The sequence below is a fragment of the Epinephelus lanceolatus genome, chromosome 8, assembly GCF_041903045.1.
Source record: "Epinephelus lanceolatus isolate andai-2023 chromosome 8, ASM4190304v1, whole genome shotgun sequence".
In the NCBI taxonomy this organism is placed as follows: Eukaryota; Metazoa; Chordata; class Actinopteri; order Perciformes; family Serranidae; genus Epinephelus; species Epinephelus lanceolatus.
Genome location: NC_135741.1, coordinates 36,132,040 through 36,156,179, shown reverse-complemented (window position 1 = coordinate 36,156,179; position 24,140 = coordinate 36,132,040). Strand labels below are relative to the sequence as shown.

Below are 24,140 nucleotides of genomic sequence, written 5' to 3'. Positions count from 1 at the left end.
TTATGAGTTTTGCCACAACTAAGCAGCCCTAATTTCTTTATATATGTAGGCACCAGGGGCGGCACGGTGGTGTGGTGGTTAGCACTGTCGACTCACAGCACAGCTGTGCGGAGTTTGCATGTGTCAGCGTGTCAGCATGGGTTCTCTCCGGGCACTCCAGCTTCCTCCCACAGTCCAAAGACATGCAGGTTAATTGGTGACTCTAAATTGTCTGTAGGTGTGAATGTGAGCGTGAATGGTTGTTTGTCTCTATGTGTCAGCCCTGTGATAGTCTGGCGACCTGTCCAGGATGTACCCTGCCTCTCGCCCGATGTCAGCTGGGATAGGCTCCAGCCCCCCCGCGACCCTCAAGAGGATGAAGCGGTTAGAAGATGAAGATGTAGGCACCACTGTTTTAGGAGTCTGACCCATACAAACTCAGCTTCTACTGCTTCAATTTTAAACAATCTTTTTGAAATCTGTCTCCAATGAGTCCCCTCCACCTTCTCAAAGCGTCATACTAAACTACTTAAGTACCCTTCTAATATAAATAATGGCATAGTCTTGTTGCTACATGTTGGTACTAGTTGCTTCTACCTGTATAGAAGCAAATAAATGCACTTCTGTCCTTGAAAGTGAAGGTCCAAGTATATGTTTATGGCTAAACAGTGCCAGGTCTTGGTCTTGGTCTTGGCCAGGTCTTGTTTGGGAGTTTTAATACTGTTGTCATCATGACTTTCGGTGCAGTACTTAAAGAATACAATTCCCTTAAAAAGGACTTTGCCAAAATGAAATTGTAAAGAACTGACAAAGATGCAACTTAAATTGTGTTATATGTAAAGAAGACCTGACAAAGCATTTGGGTTTGATTACATAATGCTGTAGATACATTTTAGTCTAAATTCCAAAAGTATTCATGTTTGATACCAAGCCCTGTGGTTATATTGATTTCATCTTTGACAGACAGTCGCAAACATGTCTTAGAGGCTGTTAGAGGCAAGCAATGAAAACATATTCTTGGTCTTGGAGAAGTAATCTCACCCAAGGGCACTCAGATGCAGCCAGGTCAACACATAATCATTGTCATAATCACTGACTGTGTCATTCAGGCAACATTTAATCTGATAGGTCTGAGGATAGAGAGTGTGGTATGCTGTACAGATTGTAGAGACCTTTGAAGGAAATGTGTGAGTCTGGGCTATATGAATCAGTTTGACTTGACGGAGTCGACACATTTTTGAGTGCATGACTCAGCTAACACAGCTAAAGAAATGGGGGATGGCCATTGTTCTACCACATATGTTTTGTTCCATGAATCTTAATTCAAGGGCAAAAAGTGCGAACCGCCGTTTCAGAGATTCCCCGACAACTCATTTTGTTATGGCTCCATTTTGCACTGTTTTCTTAGTTTGGCTTTGTTATTAGTCAAACTGAGTAGCAGTGTAAATTCCTTTGGGTTTGTCAAAGTAGGTTCCCCTTGAGATGTGAAGAAAAAGGTAATAAGTAGCTTTCATTAAAAATGATGAGGGTACTACAACCAAGTTTGCTCAAGTTTTCAAAAGTAGGTGAAAGTGGCGAATTGTTCTGTGACTTTTGATTAAGCTGTAATGAAGTCAAGGCATTGTTCATACATTTATTTAAGTGTGAAAATCTCAGTTCATAACAGTGTGAATTCTTCCTGTGTTTTATCTTTAACACATCACCCGCCTCGTTCCATATCCCCCGTAGTAAAGGGCTGCGAAGAGTGGGTGGACACTCCAAAAGGCTTCTAACACAGTTCAAAGTGTCTTTTGTGGAACAGAAGAGCTCCTAGTCTAGTGTGATGGGGTGCATGCCCTCCTACCACCTGAGACTACGACTGAGGAACTCGGGTCATTTGAGCAAAATAGATGAAAAGTTTTCCCGTTGAAATGAAGCACAGGGGATGAGTCACAAATCTAGAATAAAACATGAAACAGGTCTCGCAAAGAGAAGTGATCGCTTTCAAAAGTTTTTGGCCCCAGTGAATTTGCATACTAGATACTGAGATATCTTTTGTTGTCGAGTCGGGTGGGTTGTGTGTTGCTTAAACTTTTTCGACCTAGAACCTTTGGGACCAAGAAACTCATTCTTTTGTCCCACAAGTCTAATGGAGGAAATAAACCCAAATACATGAAGGCAGATGATGGGGGAGTCAGTCAATTTATCATGGGCTTTATACTGACCTTGAAAGGTTGGCTGATTCTTAGGTGGGTCACGGAAATCTCTTATTATTCACTGGGTCATGGTCTAAAATGGGTTGCGAGCCTGTTTTTGGTTCCCACATGACAGGGAGCACTGTCATTTTCAGCTCACAAGATGAAACAAAATTCATCAAATTTTGATCCTGCGGGCTGAAGAAAAAAAAAAAAAAGAGAACACAGGGCTGTATTTAGTGAGGCCATCCTACCATCCTGAAGAGCTTCTCCTTATCTGTCATGTATCTTCTGTGTCACCCTCAGAAATACACACACTCACAAACAGATTGTGTTTTCAGAGGCTCATATCGATCCACTAGCTGATGCTTATCAGCTACATCCTCCTCTTTGACCATCCAGACCTGATAGCATCCAGATAGACACACAATCACACTTGGTCATCAGAGATAGCACACAGGGCAATGCTATTCTAATGGAGACATGTGGGATGAAGAGCTCTGTAGAGTCAATGGAGCTAAGGTCTTTTCCCAGCGGGCACAGTATCTCTTCCGTTGCTTGATCGCTTATTACAGCATAAAGTTGAACTCTTGGACAAATGCAGACGTGGCTCAAATAGTATTAGAAAATTTGTTATTTTTATTTGCATTTTCTCAGTTTTAAGTGGCAGGCAGTTGGGCTTAAGGAGGTGGAACAACTTCCTGTCAAGACCAAATCTTAACCTTAACCTTGGCCATAACTCAAAATGTGCAAATTTGGTCAAGAATACTTTAAAAACACTACAAGAAGGCACACTTTAGGTTCAATCCTCTTCTGTACAAGATTAGTACCACCCCTTGGTTGCACTTCTCGAGTTTGTGGAACAAAATGGTGTCACCCATGTCCATCATTAAACATTTCCCATGACTACATTACACATGACCATATATCCAACCCACCTTTGTAAATACGCCTTTGGCTGATGTGTGCAAATGTATATGATTGGTTGTTTTTCATTTTTATTTGTCTTTTCCTGCTTTGTGCCTGCATTATCGAATGCTTGTATTGCATTTCATGATGACTCTGATTAAGGCCACAAAATGAACTGTGTTGATCTGGCAGTTGAGTCATTATTTATGCTGCAAGTGTTTCTGGAGTTTCAGCTTTTTCAGACTCTTCTCCCTTCTCCATGCTCCTTCATAGTAGGTAAAGCGCCCAAATATTTCCCTTAGGAGATGGTAGAGACCAAAAACAAAGATAAAAGAGAGTGAATATTGGATTATTGGCTCACTCTGAATGATAAAGTTGCCCCGTAACTGCTTGATGTGTAAATAAGCAGCTTTTTCCTAAATAGTTAAGCAAATAGCCATATCAGCTTAAAGGTGATGATTTGTCAGTGTTCAAAAGCTCTGTCCATTGCCCTTGAGCGGCCAAAAAATTTGTTATATTAGGTTTAAAGTCAGTGCAGACCTTGAAAATCAAACATGTTGCAGGATTCCTTGAACAGAGCTGCTCAGTGCTGCCACTGTGGCCCTAAACACTACTGAACAAAACTATTGTCTCCTTTTGTCTAAATGATCTTTTATGAACCTGAATCAGGGTAAGGGTATTTCATATAGGAAAACAGAAGTGCTGAAAATATGAGGCATTCACATAAACGCTAACTGTACTTTGCTCCTTCTTTTCTGCTGAACATCACCCCTCTGGGTACACTAACACATTAGGATCAAACAGTGAGTGATTCCTGCTATTAATGAACACTTAGGTCCCTGGTATGTGATTTCTGAGAAGAATTCTCCAATGCATAGGAAAAGATATGTTTTATGTTTTGTTTGGAATAAGAGAACGTGAGTACAAGTAAGGATGATTAGTGATCTTGTGCCATAATATCTAAACAAATGAATGAGATTCAGAAGCTGCCGTGTTGGATTGACAAGATGTCCAGCAAAGACACATAAAATACTTACATACATCAAGCTGAGATCTGTTACTCCAATATTTAATCAATATCTGGACCAGAGAATGTTTTATTCAATTTGCCTTGGTTATAGGGCTGAAAAGGTCAAGAGGTCCTCCATTGACTGACAAAGGAGGAACAGCACTACACATACTCACATACATACTCGACCAGTCTGCAAGCCGTACACAATCCACATATTAAACATTATTATTCTGTGCCAGCAAGGCCCACAAGAGTATCATAGCACAACCTGGTTGCCTTGCTGATGGATATCAGTTTATGTCTGGCCTTAGCTTGACCTCTCTTCTTTAGTTTTCTACATTAGGAGATCCACAACAATCAGTGCACTGGGAGGGTGTCTTATTGTATAGTATGTGCTCTGGGTATGGCAGAAATAGCTAGATGTCATGATGCAAGGGTTGATTAAGCTGTCTTTTTTTGACCTGTCTTCATTTTCTATAAAACAGACATTGAGAGATAAATAAATCAGTTGTTGATGAAGAGTAAGAGAAACAGACAAGAAGGAAAAGATGTGTCTGAATGGGAGAGAACGTTTGAGAAGATCTACTGTATATAGATACAGCTTCATGGCCTGTCTGTGTGTTGATTGAATGGAGAGGTCTGTTGGGATTACTAGCATAACCCATTGTACGTTATGGTGGTATTCTCTGGTGTGTGTGTGAGTGCGTGTGTGTGTTTCTTGCTGTTAGATTTATTCTCTAAGGGTATAACTATATTAGCGTCTAAAACCGAGACATTGCTCAACAGATGACTCTTCCTCTTGCTCTCCTGGGAGATGTGGTCATCATATCAGGTCTTTTTCTTTCTTTCTGTGTGTGTGTGTATGTGTGTGGGTAACAGCACTGGTCGATGGGGTCTTGCCCCCTCCTTTCTGAAACGGTTCATTGGACTGTAACGCTAATCTGTGGGGACCCTCTACACTGTGGTGACCCCCCCCCCCCCCCCTTTACACACACACACACACATAGACAAACACACACAGACTCCCTCATCCATCATACTCTGTCAGCGCCTCAGTGAGGTGGCCCCACGGGCGACAGTCGGCAGCCAATCGGAGCTCTTGCCTCATCTCTGACATCACCATAACAGCGATGTCTCCATCCTGATAGAAAGTAATTAGAAGTGAGAGAAAGAAAGCAAACAGATAATATGATGATTTAAGGTGTGTCAGAGTGAGATGTGCATTAAGTTAATGACATGTTTTTTTCTCTTTCATCTCTAACATAAATAAACTCTTCTTTTTCTTTCATAAACAGTGTTGCCAAAACACCAGGATAATTAAACTTCATAAATGCTACACTGCTGCCTCCACATATCATCTGACTAGCCTCTGTTTGTTTTGATGGCCTGCTCAAAATCTAACCAGATAGCATCATGTTACAGCAGTCGACAGAGAGCGAAGGACGTGAGGGAAAGGAGGCTGTGGAAGGGAGGAAATGTGAAAATGCAGTAGCCCGTCGTAGCCGGCGGGAGTTCATGGCAGTAGGCATGATCCCAGTTAAATGAACAGCAGAGCAGGTAGAAAGCAGAGGGTGGGAGGGAGTATCAGATGAGAGAGGTTAGGAAGATGCATAGAGAGAGGAGAGAGGTGGTTAGGATGGATAAGAAAGCACTCCATGGAATGTTATCTATGGTTGAGTTGTAGGAAATGAGAATGACCTGGGGTACAACTGGCCCATACAAAACCCTGTGTTTTTCATTATATAGAAGTTTATAGGTTGATGTCACCCTCAACTAAATGTCTGTGATCCAACATCCATGATTGTCAAGGTTATGAAAACCTACATGTTACATTTGTTTTAGACCTAAAATGACCACTCTCTCTGCAGATTTGAACCATGTCTTTTAATTCAGTTTAAAGGCTTGTCACTGACCATGTAGTATATTCTTTCTTTTTCTAAGCTAAGATTGTGTCATTGTTGAAATGGCTGTGTCAGAAATCACTCCCTTTTTACCACACAGGGCACTACATTCACTGTCCGAATTCTCGTCTCATCTCGTCGTCCTCTGCTTATCCGGGTCCGGGTCGCGGGGGCAGCAGCCTCAGCAAAGAAGCCCAGACAGTCCTTTCCCCAGCCACCTCTGTCAGCTCTTCCGAGGGAACCCCGAGGCGTTCCCAGGCCAGCCGGGCGATGTAATCCCTCAAGTGTGTCCTGGGGCGGCCCCGAGGTCTCCTCCCGGTTGGACACGCCCGGAACACCTCCCAAGGGAGGCATCCGGAAGGTATCTGTACCAGATGCCCGAACCACCTCAGCTGGCTCCTCTTGATGTGGAGGAGCAGCGGCTCTACTCCGAGTCCCTCCCGGATGTCCGAACTCCTCACCCTATCTCTAAGGCTGAGCCCAGCCACCCTGCGGAGGAAACTCATTTCGGCCGCTTGTACTCGCGATCTCGTTCTTTCAGTCACTACCCAGAGCTCGTGACCATAGGTGAGGGTTGGAACGTAGATCGACCGGTAAATCGAGAGCTTCGCTTTCTGGCTAAGCTCCCTCTTCACCACAACGGACCGGTTAAGCGTCTGCATCAGTGCTGACGCCGCCCCAGTCCGCCTGTCAGTCTCCCGGTCCATCCTACCCCCACTCGTGAACAAGATCCCGAGATACTTAAACTCCTCCACCTGAGGCAGGACCTCCCCCCCGACCTGGAGTGGGCAATCCACCCTTTTCCGGCTGAGGACCATGGCCTCAGACTTGGAGGTGCTGATTCTCATCCCAGCCGCTTCACACTCGGCTGCGAACCGTCCCAGCGAGAGCTGGAGGTCACTGTTCGATGGAGCTAGGAGGACCACATCATCCGCAAATAGCAGGGACGAGATCCTCCCGTCACCGAACCTGACACCCTCCACTGCTCGGCTGCGCCTAGAAATTCTGTCCATAAAAGTTATGAACAGAACCGGTGACAAAGGGCAGCCCTGGCGGAGTCCAACCCTCACCGGGAACAGGTCCGACTTACTGCCAGCCACACGAACCAGACTCGTGCTCCTTTGGTACAGGGACTGGATGGCACTTAGCAGAAGGCCACCAACCCCATACTCCCGGAGCACCCCCCACAGGATGCCCCTGGGGACACGGTCGTAAGCCTTCTCCAAATCCACAAAACACATGTGGACTGGTTGGGTGAACTCCCATGCCCCCTCCAGCACCCTGGCGAGGGTAAAGAGCTGGTCCACGGTTCCATGTCCAAGACAAAAACCACATTGCTCCTCCTCAATCTGAGGTTCAACTATCGACCGGACCCTCTTCTCCAGCACCCTGGAGTAGACCTTACCGGGTAGGCTGAGGAGTGTGATCCCCCTGTAGTTGGAACACACCCTCTGGTCCCCTTTCTTGAAGATGGGGACCACCACCCCAGTCTGCCATTCCAGAGGCACTGCCCCCGATGTCCACACAATATTGCAGAGGCGTGTCAGCCAGGATAGCCCTACAACATCCAGTGCCTTAAGATATCCAGGACGGATCTCGTCCACCCCTGGGGCTCCGCCGCCGCGTAGTTCCTTTACTACCTCGGCGACTTCTGCCCCCGAAATTGGACAACCCGCCCCCAAGACCCTCGTCTCTGTTTCCTCACTGGAATACGTGTTGGTGGGATTGAGGAGCTCCTCAAAGTATTCCTTCCACCGCCCAACAATGTCCCCAGTTGACGTCAGCAGTCCCCCCCCCACCCCCCCCCTTGTAAACAGTGTGAGCAAGTTGCCGCCTTCCCCCCCTGAGGCGCCGGACGGTTTGCCAGAACCTCTTTGGAGCCGATCGATAGTCTTCCTCCATGGCCTCACCGAACTCCTCCCACGCCCGAGTTTTTGCCTCCGCAACTGCCGCTGTTGCGCTCCGCTTGGCCCGCCGGTACCCGTCAGCTGCTTCTGGAGACCCACAGACCAACCATGCCCTGTAGGCCTCCTTCTTCAGCCTGACGGCTCCCCTCACCTCTGGTGTCCACCAGCGGGTTACCGCTGGGAATGGCCCCCACGGCCTTACAGCCACAGCTCGCAACAGCCGCCTCGACAATGGCAGAGCGAAACAAGGCCCATTCGGACTCAATGTCCCCCTCCGCCCTCAGACGCGGTCGAAGCTCTCCCGGAGGTGGGAGTTGAAGATCATCTTGACAGGTTCTTCCGCCAGGCGTTCCCAGCAGACCCTCACTGCTCGTTTGGGCCTGCCAGGTCTGCGCGGCGTCCTCCCCTGCCACCTGATCCAACTCACCACCAGGTGGTGATCAGTTGACAGCTCTGCTCCTCTCTTCACCCGAGTGTCCAGAACATATGGTCCGAATTCTGAGTGTGTAAATGTATGCTCTATAGCACCCTAGAAGAAAAGCAGTACACATGGTATGTACACTATTTTTTGCTAACAATAGTATAATCCAATGTGTCGCATTTTATAGAAAGGAAATTACTGTTGTGCGACTCGACATCCATCAGTGATGCGACAAAATGATAATGATTAGTGGCCTAAGAGTCTGCAACTGTAACATACTGCACTGTTAAGTGTCTGTTTTGTAGGGAACAGAGAATGAGTGAACAAAGGGGTGGTCTCGGACACGGCCATGATGTGGCTTTTGCGGCCTTTCAGTGAGCTCTTAACTGGAATATAACATGTTATATGTCACAGCTGACCATTGTGCTTTCAGTCATAGATAAAAAAAAAAAAAACTCCACAGCTTAAACTACTAGCTAACTATTAACCTCCCAATGGTGGATTGGTATAGCTCGCTTAGTCTGGCGATTTCATGTTAAAGACATGTAGTGAAAACCACTAAAGCAGGGATACTCAGCTCACGCAAAATGACAGGAGGCAAGGTACCAGTTAATAAACAAACATTAATAATTAATATGTAAGTAATTAGCCAGGACGTCTATCAGGTGAACCAGGAGATCCTCCCCAGGCACTTCTTTTTGATGAACAAGCTCTTTTTTGATGCCTTTTCATGCTCTCTGGCACCTTAATTAAATATAAATTACAAAAAAAAATCCTAGTGTGAATCAATGAATTTATTTAAATTGTGAAGTAGAAAATGGTTGAAGGCCAAGTTTATAGGAGACCTCTGTGGTTGATGCAAAAATGCCAAAGGCCCTATCTAGAGCAGTTTTTTTTCTTTTCTTTTTTTGTCCATTCTGGGCTACTGTAGAACAACATGGTGGAGTCTGTGAAAGACACCTGATCCATATGTAGGTATAAATGGCTCACTTTAAGTTAATGAAAACACAGAGATTCTTATTTGATCTGATTAATTAATAATTACTGTTTTCGGTTACAACTGTGCTTTATCTACTGTAATGTATGAAAAAGCCCCAATAGAAATGCCCAACAGCACAACACTTGAGATCTCATCGTACATAACTGCATTGCCATTCCTTCGGTTTGATCAAATGACAAAGTCAAAAATAGTGATAATATGTAATTAATGCACATTTTCTCCTGTTCAAAATGGCCCCCTTATGAAGAAATACTTGGGGAATGTATCAGCCAGTTCACAAAACTGTAGCCTAAGGGCTCTGACAGAAAGCTAGAGCTTTTATAACGGTAGTCTGGAAGACGAGCTAATTTTTTCCTGAGGTCTTACCTTCCCACCTTTGATCACGGTGTCTGTGTATTTGGCCCCAAGGCTACTGAAAAACACTCCACAGGCCTAAGACTGCACTAGCGCACTGCACAGAGCCAGAGGGCAAGATTTAGCTTTTGATCGGCATGTGTGTCGCAGTCGGTGTGTGAGGAAAAGAGTGTTTGGTTTGTGTGTATATTATGTGCATTTTGGGTATCTAGATGTAACATAGCTTGTGTGTGTTTGTATTGCTCATGTGGGAAATAGTTTGGGTATATATAAGCGGTGTGTATGACTCCCATGTTGCAAAGCTCCGCCCCTGCCTCGCTCTGTTGGGAACTTGACCTCCTTGACTCTCATCCCCCACTTTAATAAGTGAGTGTATGGCTCCCAAGACCTCGCCTCATCTCCTCCCCTCCTTCCTTCTCGCTTCACCTCTCCTCACCCTTTCTTATCCGATGGTTTTATCTTCTGTTCATCCTCCGCATCGCTGTTCATCCCTGACGTGCACTGCAGTAAATTTATATCTGAACAAGGCCTTTCTGTAGATTGCTGTGTGCTGGTGGTTGCACCGGTGGTTGCACCGGGAAATTTCCAGTGGCCGTAACTAGGAGGCACCCTATATATACTGTGTGAATCTGGAGAAAGTTGTTTCTGGGAAGTTGGTTAACTCTCATCCCTGGATAAAATAAAGGTTGAAAAACAAGGTGACAATGAGGGAGAAAAGAAAAAGAGAATGTTAGAAAGATCAAGTGTGAGCGAGGGGAAGAAAGAAAAGAGGGGAGCGAAAGCGAGGGATTAGAGGAATCCCCCAGGTAAAGAGATTGTTGTGTCTCATTGTGTAGAACTGCTCCGCTATCTGATGCAGACTCAGCTCTGACACCTGTCACCACTCCTAATGAAACAGCTCCCACAATCCTCTGCTAGCAGATCTTTTGTTCTTTCCCTCTCTCCTCTGTGAGTGTGTGTGTGTTACCTACTCTTCCCTTTATGTGTTTGCATGATTGTGAGTCTTTGTACTGTATATGAAGGGCCAATGTGGGGAATGCCTTTGTGTGTGTGTTCCTGCATGTTGTGCGTATTATCGCGTTCCTTAGAGGAATGTGACGCTGTGCTTTTTATCCTGACTCTGATGCATCAGTAATAAGGGACAGACCTTTGGAGAATGTGTGTGTTCATATGCATGTGTGTGTTGTTAAAGCAATAGGGACCAGAATGTGCAGTAAAGAGGCACAGATGTGAAGTGGTCTCAGTGTGTGTGTGTGTGTGTGTGTGTGTGTGTGTTTAGCAACCAGACAGTATTTCCATGGCACAATTGGAGCAGATGCTTGAGCCCAGTCCCTCCAACATTAACGACTGCTACTTCAGACTAGATACTGTCTCGTCAGAGTAACACACACACACACACACACACACACACACACACGAACACACACACTTTTTCCCTTTTCCTTTCTGGGCTTCTTTAGTCCTGTTTTCCATTTTATTAGAGGCTAGAAGCAGTTCATTAGCGGTCTGTCGCCATCTGTGAATACTTTAAACTTTAACTGTCAGCCTCACTAATTGACAATCTGCTTCACTGGGCTCGCTGGCATTGATTTGATCTCTTCTCTGTCTCTCTTTTCCTCAGTTCTTTCCTCCTCCTCTTCCTACTCTCTTGCTACCACACAGCCACATTCACATCCTGTTAGATTCTCCGTAAATATGAGCTGCCAACTGGGAGAAACCTGTTCATCCCAGCCTCCTACTGATAATTACAAGTAGCAGCTTTCAGATTACCCAACTGAGGTCGTAAAGTGGACCAAGACAGTTGGCAAATATCTACTTCTTAAAAAAGGCAATCAGTGTTTTTTGTATTTAATTTGTGGATAGTTTTAAAGTTGTGTTTTTCCTCTTTTTGGCCATTTGGGGGCAGCAGAACAAATTGAAAAAATGCAACATTGACATAGTATTACCTTACCTTCCCTATACTTACCTCATTTGGGGAACAGCCTGCATACAGAGGTTTAATCAGAGCTTTTTGCTAGAAAACAGCTGCAGCTGGAGGTGAGTTTTTTTTCAATGGCAAATCATGTCCCCAAAGGAAAAATGTCAACATCAACAGTTATTTCAAATAAAATAAAGTAGTTACTGTAGCTTGATCATCTCACTCACATTAATTTTTATTGCAGCAAAATGTATCTAGTAAACGAATAATGCAACGGATTGTATTTTTCTGTAGTACCAAATATTTTTAATATTAATAATTTATATTAAAAAAATCGAAACTTGTCTGACAATACAATATTGCCACACAAAAAGGCCTGAAAACCAAAACGTTTACTTAAAAGAACCTAAAAGCTCTGTACACCCTTTTGCACGACTGTTCTCTGTGGGTTTGTTGCTACCATTGATGTGCTTCGCATTATGAGTGGTCCACTGTCAATTAAAAAAATAAATTAAACTTTGAAGAAATTTATTCATAACAAAACATGATGATTTTCAGATTTTTTTTGGATAGAAGCAGTTTAACCACTCATAATGAAATTACTTTCTCCCTTTATCCTATTTTCTATATAAGTAGTTTTCAACTTGGTTCTTGTCTATTTTGCCCACTTTTTCAGCATTGCATGTCATCTCACTATCATCCTTGTACTGAAAATACAGAATATTGATTTATACTGTAGATTAAAACACTATTTAAGGTAGCTTTATATGTCATTCAGAGCGTATCTATGATTCAGAGTCTGAATCAGGTTATTGCACACTGTTCTCAACATGGAAGTGGCTAAGTCAGCAGATAGCAGCTAATGGTGCTAGCAGTGCAAACAGTGCTAACAACAGCAACAGTGCTGACTGAGCTGATGGTGTTAACCACAGGAAACTTTAGGGTGGGTGTTACACTTGGGCAACAACACCGTCCTAATATCAATGATAGCCACAGTATGAGTGCAGTGCAACATTGTGGCAATTAGCTAGCAGGGGCTTATATGCGCTAACATGCACACCCATCTACCAAAACAAACAACGGAAAAGCTCAGATAACAACACAGTCAGAAGGAGCGTGACTTCATTCTCTGCTCATGACACCATTTCTCCACCATATCTTTACATAGCCAAAGATCTTCGCTGCTATATTAATGCTCTGAGTGTCGCCATCAGGACCTTAAAAATGCTCCCTGTGTCATATTATCTGCAAATATTCACATCTCTGACTTTTCAACCTTTTACCTCCCCATCTGGTGTCAGTGCTGTCTGGCTGTGGGAGTGTGCTATATAGTCGTGAAGGGAGCAGAGGTCTCTCTTGGTGCCATTATGTCCAAAACCTCTCTCTCCCCCTCAGCGTCCCCTCTGCCATTCCCTGGCCAATCTGCAAGTCATTACCGATGCTCCATTAGACAGTACCTCTGCACAGAGCAAACTCATACTGAGATTACTCTGCAGAGTACAAGGCTGCTGCTGCGGTTTGACTTTAGGTATTCATTCCTGATTAAATAGAATGCAGTTCCCACTGATTTATCATTGCAGATAGAAACGTTTGCCATCCTAATAGGAAAATTATAGTTTGCTTAATGGCGCTTAAAGTGGAATACAACTTAATTTTTAAATTCTAGTTTGGTATTTGTATGGCCTTTATGATTGTTTACCATCATAAAGGCCATACAATACAGTTTAGTATTCATCTGTTTATCTCCAGATGAATACTAAACACATATTAGTGGATATAACTTGTTCAGTGGTAATTACAGCCTTTATGATATTGCAAAGGCTCTTTTTATCCACTTACACTGCAGAAAATGTCTTATAAATATAAGAAACATAAATAGAAAATGTCTGAACAAGTCACCACCTTTTTGTCACACTTAATACAAGTTTTACACCAACAATAATTTTAGCCTCTTGGAACAATGAAATAACACCTATATAATCAATTGAAAGACACCTAAAATCTCCTGTAACTTTTTACTTGCTCTATTAATGAGTGACGCTCTTAACTTTACACTACTTTTTATTTGCTTTGCTCTGGAAAAAACAAGATGTTTAATATGGTGGACAATCGATTTAAAATATGCTGTTGAGGTCAGTACTGTGGTATCAATGCCACACATGAATATGCTGAAATTAAATTTCATTGTAAACACAGTTTGAAATCCAAATAAGTCCTAGAGCATGAGCATTGATGTAGCATGGATTCCAGCTGACAGCTGCATGTTGTCTTTTGATTCACTTTGGCCTGAAAATATGCTTAGAGATTTCAATTATTTTCCTTCAATTAATATGGTGCAATGCCACTGTTCCCGCCCAATTTTTATTGATTAAAGAGCAGCAGAAAACCACTGAATGGAGGCGCTGACCCCTCACTTATCTCCTTCTTTATTCCGTTAGACTGTAGCTGTCTAACAGTGCAGCGTGGTAGAATTAACACTGTCCATGTTCCTCAGAGACGCTGCCTCAGGCTCCCATTTTTGTCCACGCACAAAGAATGAGAATATCCTTTATTCAGTTCGGCCCAAACATCCCTAATATCCATAACAGCCTCATTAATACTGGAAAGGTTTTGATTCCAAAATGGCATGTACTCATTTTGACAAGTAGCTGCCACATTCAGTATTCAGTGGTTCATAAATAGGACAAGAGTTGATCCTCTAGAGTGTTGATAATTTGTAAGTGGAGGTTTTAGGCTGCCTGATTCTTCAAACATGTTCCACCAGGAGTATAAAGGATGCTGGGATGCATCTGGAATTATGTGGTTATAGTGTTGAATGCTCTTGAGAGGAAAAAGAAAAGGATTCATAGGTAATTATGCACGTAAGGGAGTTCCGTAATGTCATGCTGCCATTTTGAATACACAATTAGTTACTTGTAAATTAGAATGAAAAGCCTTTTTAAAAGAAGCTCTATACGATATTCAGAGTGTATCTATGATTTCGAGGTTGTCTGCACACAGCTTCCAAAATGGAGGTGGCAGTTAACAGTGCTAACAGCACAAATAGTGCTAATAACAATGCAACAGTGTTGGAAAAGCTAACAGTGTTATGCTGGGGGGAACTGGATGGTGGGTGCTATGCTTCTGCGATGAAAGAGTCACAGTATTAGCAATAACTGCTGTATGAGCACAGGGCAGAGCAGAGCGGTGCCAATTAGCAACCCAGTGGGGCATAAATATATGAAGAGAACTATATCTATAGCATTGGATGCAGGGTCCCACTCATTTATGTGAAAGCCAGTGGCTTATGAAGACAAAAAAGTATGACTCCTTATAAAACTACACAGATCTTCTGCATCACTGGGCCCACAAAGCAAGCACGCTACAGACTGTGCTGGCTGAGTGGCTAACTGTGATTCAGCTCTTTGTTAATGTGAATGTGGTTGGAGTTATTTGATAGCTCTTGTAGACTATTGAAATGGTATCTGACTTAATGGACAAATCTTTTTACCTCGACTGTGACCCTCAAACATTTTTTTTACAGACACCTCTTTCCTCATTTAAGTCTATGGGAAAAAGTCTTTTTGGGCCCAGTGGCATCATGTGAATGACCCAAAAGTTGTAGTTACACAGTTTGGCCGCTGTGTCAGATTGGCTTCAAAGTTCAGTGCATTTCCTCGGTGTCTGAGTTGGACACACACACACACACAGGCAGTCACAGGGAGCCACATGCACTAATATGCATGCTTGGCTGGACCGCCGAACAAAAGTCAGGTTGAAATGCTGCCAGTGACAACATAATCTAAGGACCTGGAAAGGGTGGGCAAGAGGGGTGGTGGATGGGTCCAACAAACCCTAGACTTTCACCTGGGAGCCTGGTGTTTGCTTCTTCAAAACCAAGATGTTTTTTATTTAAATTTAACCAGACCTCCCTAAACCTAACCATGTGCTTTTGTTGATGTCCCAGTAGTGCATCCTAAAACATCAACAGCAGACCCAAATGGATACATAGCGCATAATATGTAGGCGCGGAAGGCCACTTGCAAGGCGGCAATATGTGATGACTTGGGATGAGAATGTGTTGGCAACACACACAGAGGGAGTGTGACTTCATTCTCTGCTCAGGACACCATTACATCACCATATCCTGTAGTTGTTTGCTGCTATATTAATGTTCAGAATATCATACACAGCTTCTTTAATGCATTTTGAAGGTGTAGGATCTGTTTTGTTTTTTCTGTTAGTGGAGAAGGTGTCAGTTTTCCTTATCGCATCTTTATAGCAGCATGTCCAGAACATTCTGTCGACTCAGATCTACATCCCACTGAGACTTCCTGCTTTCCTTTCCAGTCACGTCTCAATTTCTTTATTCATATGTTTTTCTCATCTCTAGGAGTGCCCTCAGATCCTGCCCTCCACCCAGATCTATATCCCCGCCGGAGTTATGAGACCAATCACCTTGCTGGCCCAGAACCTGCCCCAGCCGCAATCCGGACAGAGGAACTATGAGTGTATCTTCCATATCCAGGGCAACACGCACAGCGTCCCAGCTCTGAGGTTCAACAGCACCAGCATACAGTGTCAGAAGACCACGGTAAGGCTAAAAAAAACCTCAAGCACTCACACATACACGCACACACAAGACGCCACTTAGAAGTTCATTGAAATTACAGCAACCTACAGAGGTGGAATCCCCTATGATGTCTGTTGACTTGATGAATGTGGATTTATGTGTTAGCTAAGGGGCTTGCTATTGACTGATTACCATCTTAGCCAATCCTAATCAAATGTCTCACTGCTTCGACCAACCCCAGCTGTTTAATCTGTCAGCAGGAGCTCAATTCAGGAACAGCCATCCTGGTTTAACCATTCGCAGGCTTTCCAGCTGGTTAGCTGCAGTGCGAGACACAGAGACCAGCATTAATAGACTGGTGTGGCAGAGACTTGAAACCGAGGCGTATGGCCACAGGGTCTGATTGTCGCAAAGCCACTCTCTCTTCATTCCCACGCTTCATTCCTGCCTCTTAGCCCTCAGTCAAACTGTCACCACTAATAGGGAGCGACCATTTCAGCAATGTTAATTTCCTCAGCTCCAATCAGGGCATGAGGCAGAGAGGAGGCATTTTAACGACACCAATTATGACTTACTTAACGAGACATATGATTAACATGCGAGCCGCACGTCGCAGCGCTCACTCACGGTGATAGGTCCAATAGCAAGTCCTCGCAGTTAAAAGGCAGCAGGAGCCAGTGTGTGGCTTTGGCAGCTTCGCCGGCCACCTTTTCTTCAGCCTGTCACACACTTGTCAGGGGCTCCGGGTCATTTAAGCCGGCTGCCGCATTACCGCTGGGCTTGGGAACACATTGCTGATTTGCGGCCACTTGCTGTTTTTGAACTCTGCCCAGTCATCCACTTTCTCCCCTACAAAGGGAAAAGAATGAGCTTCAGCGTTGTGATCCTGGAAGTCGCTCTGCCTCTGATGTTGGATAATGACACGAAAAGTACTTCTGTGGCACATTATTGAAGTTGATTTACAGATCGTAATGATGGCTCCTACAGTTCTTTTGTGTTTTGGAAAGGTAATTTGTGCATATTTAGTCGTTTGTGTCTCTGTAATTGCCTCATGCAAGCGAGCGTTCTTTCAGATTTTGACTTTTTGGGTTGTTATTACGGGTTTTTGTCAGATTTGTCCTCAGTGACCTGACTACTTGAAAGCCTATTGAATAGAGAGTGAGCCGCAAAAACGTAATTGCTGTACATCAAGTTGAATATTTGAATAAATTGGACAAAGTTAAACACACAATCCTTTTCCTAACAGACTTCTAGCTTTTACTATTGAATTAGTCCGTTCACCTTTGGCATTACGACACCCAGGGAAGTCCAGGCTTGCATCAGTGACTTAATAGCCTCAGTGCTTCAAGAAAAATATTGTGTAGATAAACTACATATTGCTTGTACACCATAGTTGTATGTTAGTTGTTTTTCTTCAACCTGTGTTGTTTTTTAAGTTTATTCTGAAAGCCTCCCACACCACCAAACACCAGCAGGATATACCCACGTGCAGTTTCCACACCCAGTTTGACTCACTCCAATACATTCATTACTACACCAGTACTACTGCTGAGAGTTGCTGATGCTGGAGGACAGAGACCTTCCTCAGCAAATCTCCAATTCACTGGCAAACTGAATGGATGCACACACACACTTACACATGCACATGCATTCATTTCTTTGTTCCTCGGTGCAAAAAAGTGGCAAATATACAAGCCTCGATACAACTTTGCAGCTGTTTATGAAGCTAGGCTAGACCAAGAGGGCTGGTGTGTGTGTGTGTGTGTGTGTGTGTGTGTGTGTGTGTGTGTGAGCGAGAGCGCGCACCCACGTGAGCGGATCCATGCAGTGTTGTGAGTGAGTAAGCCTCCTCCTCTCCACCCCCCCTTCCTCTCTCCTCGTCAGGTGGGACTGTGATAGGATCCAATTAAGGGAGCTGTAGATAAAATGATGATGAATTGCAGTGGTGTGGTAGAGTGACGGACACACACAAACACAGACGCACACACACAAGCCTGGCAAACCGCTAAAACGGGGAAAAAGACAAAGAAAGAGAGAGCCAAAGAGGAGGTGAGGGAATTAGGAACAGACAATGACGATGCAACAAAGAGTGCGATGGAGGAGGTAGAAAGAGGGAAGAGAGAATGGGAAGAATGGAGGAAGACAGAGGGGAGGAAGAGAAGACTAAGCTCAGCAAGCAGACTTTGGGAAACAAACAAATGAGGTAGAAACAGATGGAGAGAAAAAACATGTGGAATATAAAAGATGAGCATGTTTGAAAAAGTGATGCTGAAAGAGAAGAAAATCATGATCCGTACAAAAGTGAAACTGCTGAGATTAACTAGAACCACAGAGGCTGGAAGGACAGTTGGGACAACAGGGACAATGTTTTCAGACATGCCTATTCAATTGTACAGTACAGCACAGAAGTAAGGAAAGTATAGTAATGTCATCGTGTGTCACCTTTTAAGACCTGTTGGTAAGATCTGGCAACAAGGCACCCATCTCATAAACTACTGTTCAAGATGCCTTTAAGCAGACAATGAAGAATGTATGACATCACAGCTAAATGTCTGGCTATGTTTGACATTGTCTGTGTTTTTCTTGCTGTTGCAGGCCTATTCCCATACAATATAAGCATCTACTGTTGAATCTTGATTTTTGTTGTGAACGACAGTGAACACACTAAGTTTGAATTCTGCAGATCAATTTGAAATGTCTGCATTGCATGACCTGCGCAACTCTGATAAAAATGAATGCTGACTTTTTGTCCACTATGATGGATTAACAAATCAAGCCACTTTTGAGTCTGCTGTGTGAATTTCATACAGAAAAGGGACACACTACCAATTTTACACCGTATGCTCAATTAACTGAGTGCTGCTCAGCCTGTGAAAAGACAGCATTTCTGGAGGGAATTTTCTAAAGTCTGAAAAATTGACATCATTAAAGTTAACTTGGCTCGGGTTTAGAGCCCACAGATATTTAACAGAAACCCTGCAATTCAAAATCGGATGGTGTGGACTTTTAAAGAATAGGTTTTTAGGCAGGGTCTAAAGTAAGACACAGCCAAGATGGATTTGGGGAAGTGTTTTTGGAACACTGACCCTAAGGACTAAAAGTCATTATAACCAAGACTCTGTCCCCCAAGTTTATGGAAGTGCAATACCTAAAGCTGTTTTAAAAGTATGCTTCAAAAGCTGCATTCATCTGTATTGATAGTTTGTTTTTATGCCTCTGTACGAGCAGCATTATGTTTTGGGGTTTTCTGTCCATTGGCACCTACATCCGATTATCGTCAACACAATATCTTAGAAACGCCTCGAGGGAATTTCTTTATATATGGTGTAAACGTCCACTTGGATTCAAAGATAAACTGTGACCTCACAGAACATTTTTTTGGCCATAATTTAAGAAACATACACTAACTAGAGAAGTGCATTCAGTAGAGTGCAAGGTGGCTGCAACAGCTGATCGCAGCCACTCTAGACATGGAATTGTCCCCCCAATGCCTCTTACAGTCAACATGGTATTGAAGATAATGAAGAGGAGTGAGGGGTCAACAGTCAATGACGATATAAAACAGTTAATAAAACATCGGACATTTTGGACAGACAAAGGTTTACAACTGCAACGTTGCTGGTTCGCATAGACGTACAACCGTAAGGCAGTTATTTTAGTTATTAATTCTGTCTGAGTGTGTGGGCAGGTAGTGTACAGTCCCCCAGGAAGTGTGCCAGGCTTTGAGGCCAATTTTCTGGCGGCCAAACAGTGTAATTACAACTGCTGGGTCTGTCACGTGATGCCCCGTGGCCCAAAAAGACTTTCAATTGTATTACATGGGGAATAAGACATCTGTAAATCAGTGGATACATTTTTTTGAACATCACAACCCCAGTGAAGTGATTTGTTTCACTACCAGGATTCCATCCATAAAGTCCACTAACATTTCATCTAGATGAGCCGCATGATTAAATAATTTTATTCTCATTCAAGTTAACGGAGTGCTAAACTAGAAGTCACTGGCTCGGAAGTTAGACGTTTAGCCACACTTGGCCATGCTTGGTTCCTCTAAGTCTCTCGTGCTTGCTCTATGGGCTGCACAGTGCAGAAGCAGTGCCAATCATCACTGATCACGTAATTTCACGCAGTTCCATGCCAGTTCGACCAAAAAATAAATTAGTTCAGTAACTTTAAACTGGTTCTCAGCTGGAAACAAAAAGTAGCAGGTTTTCCTTGACCTGAAGAGTGTCTGTGATGACATCATTGGGGTGTTATATTCTACAGGCTGGAAAGAGAGGACGGGGGGGTCAAGTGAAGACTCAATGAGGAGCATGCTCTCATTGATAGTTGGTCGATGCTTGTTTTTTGTAATTTTATGGAAAAGGGTTATAAGCAACTCTCATAGGAATGAATGGGCCCCCATGTTAACCACTGTATCCAGTTCTCTTAATACATCCATGGTAGTGTATAGTGACCTTTTTTGCTGAAAACACCTGCCTGCATCTGTAAAAAAATAAAAATAAATAATGACTATTAATAACTACTGCAGTGAGAGCAGTAAGAATGAACCAGAATTCTAAAATTGTGGGCCTTAAATCCAAAACAATGAGCTAAAAGATATTAAAATGTTCCACAGAGCTGAGAGAGCTGCAGAGGTTGATAATAAATCTCTATAGATTTGTCACATCTAAAGACCCTGGTATCTAAAGACACTGGTATGATCTTACAGCCCAGGTGTAAATGTTTTTGTAGCCTCCCCTTTTTGGGTAGGTAATTAGGAGTAATAATAATTGTGTTAATTGGAAAAAATGAGAATGAAAGAGTTAATACAGAGGATCAGCACACAAAAGATCTATCTATGATTGAGAACCTGGATACTTGCTACCATTGTATTCAGTATTCTCAGTAGGGATGTGTGTGTATATGTATCACAGCTGGCTGTGACTGGGACAGTAGAGTGTAATAAATCACAGAGAAAATTAGCCAGCAGTAGATGAACACTCATCCGTTCAATCTTTCTGTCTCTTTGTGCATTATTTAGCCCATCGCCAAACACTGAAACATTGAACTTGCATACTCAAATACACCAGGGACCACAGTATGCATGGATGCACCCTGGGACGTTCACAGGAAAACACATGCTGAGGCGCGCGCACACACACAGCTCGCAGGCACACACAGATAGGATCCATGCAAGCTGCGTGGGTACCTACTGGTTTCTTCATGGACAAACACACACATACACACACGTCCTCCCCAGGGGTTTGGAAACCCAACGTGAAGCAGACATATGGAGATTCTCCACATGATCCTCTTCCTAATCATGTGGAGCAGACGGAGACTGTAGCATCAGCAACAACCAGCAACCTGCTTTACATGATTTATTACACTGACACACATAGGCTATCAAACACCGTGTGTGTGTGTGTGTGTGTGTGTGTGTGTGTGTTTGTCTATATGTGTACCTGAGCGAATGAAGTTCCCACTGTAAGTCCATGATTCTGGCATTCTTGTGAGCAGCATAGTAAATTTTTGGAGGATGACAGACTGTGTTTGTTTTTGTGTTCACAGTCCATAAATTGGTCTAGACTTTGCTCAAGTCTAGACCTCACTTTCACAAACATGATACATGTAGCACACATACAGTGTGACACAGGCAGGGTACACAAGTGCATATCTTTTCCTGCAACACTGACTCCAACAAAATAAGTTGGTATGTCAATAATGATCTTTGCCAAATACTTTTGGAGCTAAGGCAATTGGTACGTAGCTTACTGTACGTTCCATTTGGAGTAATATTCTTAAACTGTGTTCACACAGAGCTCAGTGTGAGTTTTAGAGGCAGCAGGATTGCATACAAAGTCAACTTTCAAGAGGTGAAATTAGTTGGTGACTTCTGGGTTCAGTCAGAGGATGAGCTGCCACACAAAGACACAAAGGCAAAAAACATTAACTGTTAAAAAAAAAAAAAAAAAATAGCCGAAGCCATGGTCATGTCACCCATTGGTTTGTGGACTCCCATTTTGAAGCCTTGAGGCTGGCATTTTGGTTGTTGCTATCCAAATTTGGTAGCCAGGAGTGACCATATTTGGACAACAGGGTGGAGATAATCCTAGCTGCTAGCTTTGTTAGCATGGTTTATTTTAATGTATTTTCACGGAATGTTAGTATGATATCCTACGAAGAATGCATGTACAACATTTCGTATGATATCCTACGAATTAGTGGCCCATGACTGACATTACATCTGTAACATACAGTTACTGCGGTTAGGTTTAGGAAGGGAAACATGGTGAAGATGTACCTTAAAATGACACAAAGTTCATTCATAGTTCAAGGTTCCAAACACACGAGTCCAGGGGAAAGTCCTGTGGAAAAGACCCAGTTTTTGTGACCCATCCACCACCCCAACCTGCCTCCTTACAAGACCACTCAGGCCTGCTTCCTTGTTTACTCCTGTCAGCGTACTAGTCACGTGATCGCAGCCTTTCAAGATATATAGGATATGTACGAATTTGTGTGCATTACTTTTTGTCAGAAAACATACTAACAGTTTGTGAGGACAGTCTGTGTATTTACAGCTGGGGTTAACTGTGATAATGCTAATGCTAATTTTCACTTGTGAAAAACAGGTTTAAAACAATCAATGCAAAATGTACTTTCTAATGAATACCCGATTCCTTAGAGGGTCTTATAGTACAATTTTGCACAATAAATTATTATAAGTTTAATCCTTAACAACATTTTAAGGCTGAGTAATATAAAAATTCATCCCATGTACAGTAATCATGAACGGGGAAATTAGCAACAGAAACCAAATCCATTTATTGTACCAGGCTATAAACATGTTTATTTCTGCTCTAAAGTTGGGCATTACAACGTGGGGTTCTTTGGGTATTTACTTTCTCTTTGAGCCAGTGTCAAGTGGCCATTTGAGGAACTGCAATTTTTGGTACTTTGCTGTTGGCTTCATTTTTGAGGCCCTGAGACTGCTGCTAGTCCCGTACACTCAGTCAGCATGTCCATTTCTAGCCAGCTGACAGCTAACATTTAGTTACTACATTGACTGTTTGGGGCAACTGCATGAACTGTCTACTGTTCAAATTTATGCAAATGACCAGAGGAGAAAATTCATTTTGCTTCCTGTTTGAATCCACCTTTGTACTGCTCATTGTAGGGAGGGTGTTTGGGGGGATGGTTTGGTGTACAAGTTTGAGATTACGACACAAGAAGCTGGGGATTGTGGTCTGATGTTATAGATATGGGCTATAACAAACTTAATTAACGTTAAGAAAAGATGGAGATTTGGTTAAATATAAAAAATATCAGTGCATACTGCAGGCTTCCAGTCTGAAGACACTTTTTAACATCTAACTGAGATAACAGCTTTCTCGAACCTTAACCAAGCACTTTGAGTCGTCTGTTATAAACTTTTATCATGCTTCAGTTTCTATGAGCTCATATTGTAGGAGAACAAATACAGATATACAAATATGTTGGCAGTTGCACATATTTTCGATCTGAAGGTCTCCTGGTGATGTTGGTGAAAATGCAATCAGGGCAGCATTGCGTTTCGTAGAAAATGCATTTGCTATTGCTAATTAGTTGCACAGACACATGCACGCAGTATATATCTCACTTGCATGCACGTTCTTTTATGATCGTATTACAGGAAGTCAGTGAGGACAAATAACAGCTAAAAGCACACACTCCTTACTGATGTAACTGAGAAAGAGGCAAGAGCAGAGGAGAGCGACTAAAACGAAGTGCATGGAAAAGCAAAATTAAAGTTTAAGGTGAGATATGAAGAATTATCATTTACATTGTGATCAATTATTTGAACTGTAACTTTTTTATTCAATGCGAAAACAAAAAGAAGAGAATTCTAAGCAAAATTCTGTTGAACTGAAATGAATTGAACTAAACTGAAATGGGGGACTTGTGTGTGTGTATGTGTATGCTAGCAGTATATTTTTAACACACACTCAGGTATCCGTCAACATGACTAATTACATGAGGGTGACCTGCACA

General features: G+C 43.0%; 1 protein-coding gene across 2 annotated transcripts in view; it reads left to right on the top strand.

The window, feature by feature from the left end:
• The window catches only part of LOC117257925 (plexin-A1-like), a 351,734-nt gene that overhangs the window by 227,986 nt on the left and 99,608 nt on the right, over positions 1–24,140 (top strand). For both annotated transcript variants that reach the window (XM_033628343.2, XM_033628342.2), the window contains exon 10: positions 15,948–16,148. In XM_033628343.2, coding sequence (XP_033484234.1) covers positions 15,948–16,148 — 201 coding nt within the window. The remainder of the gene's footprint in view (positions 1–15,947; positions 16,149–24,140) is intronic.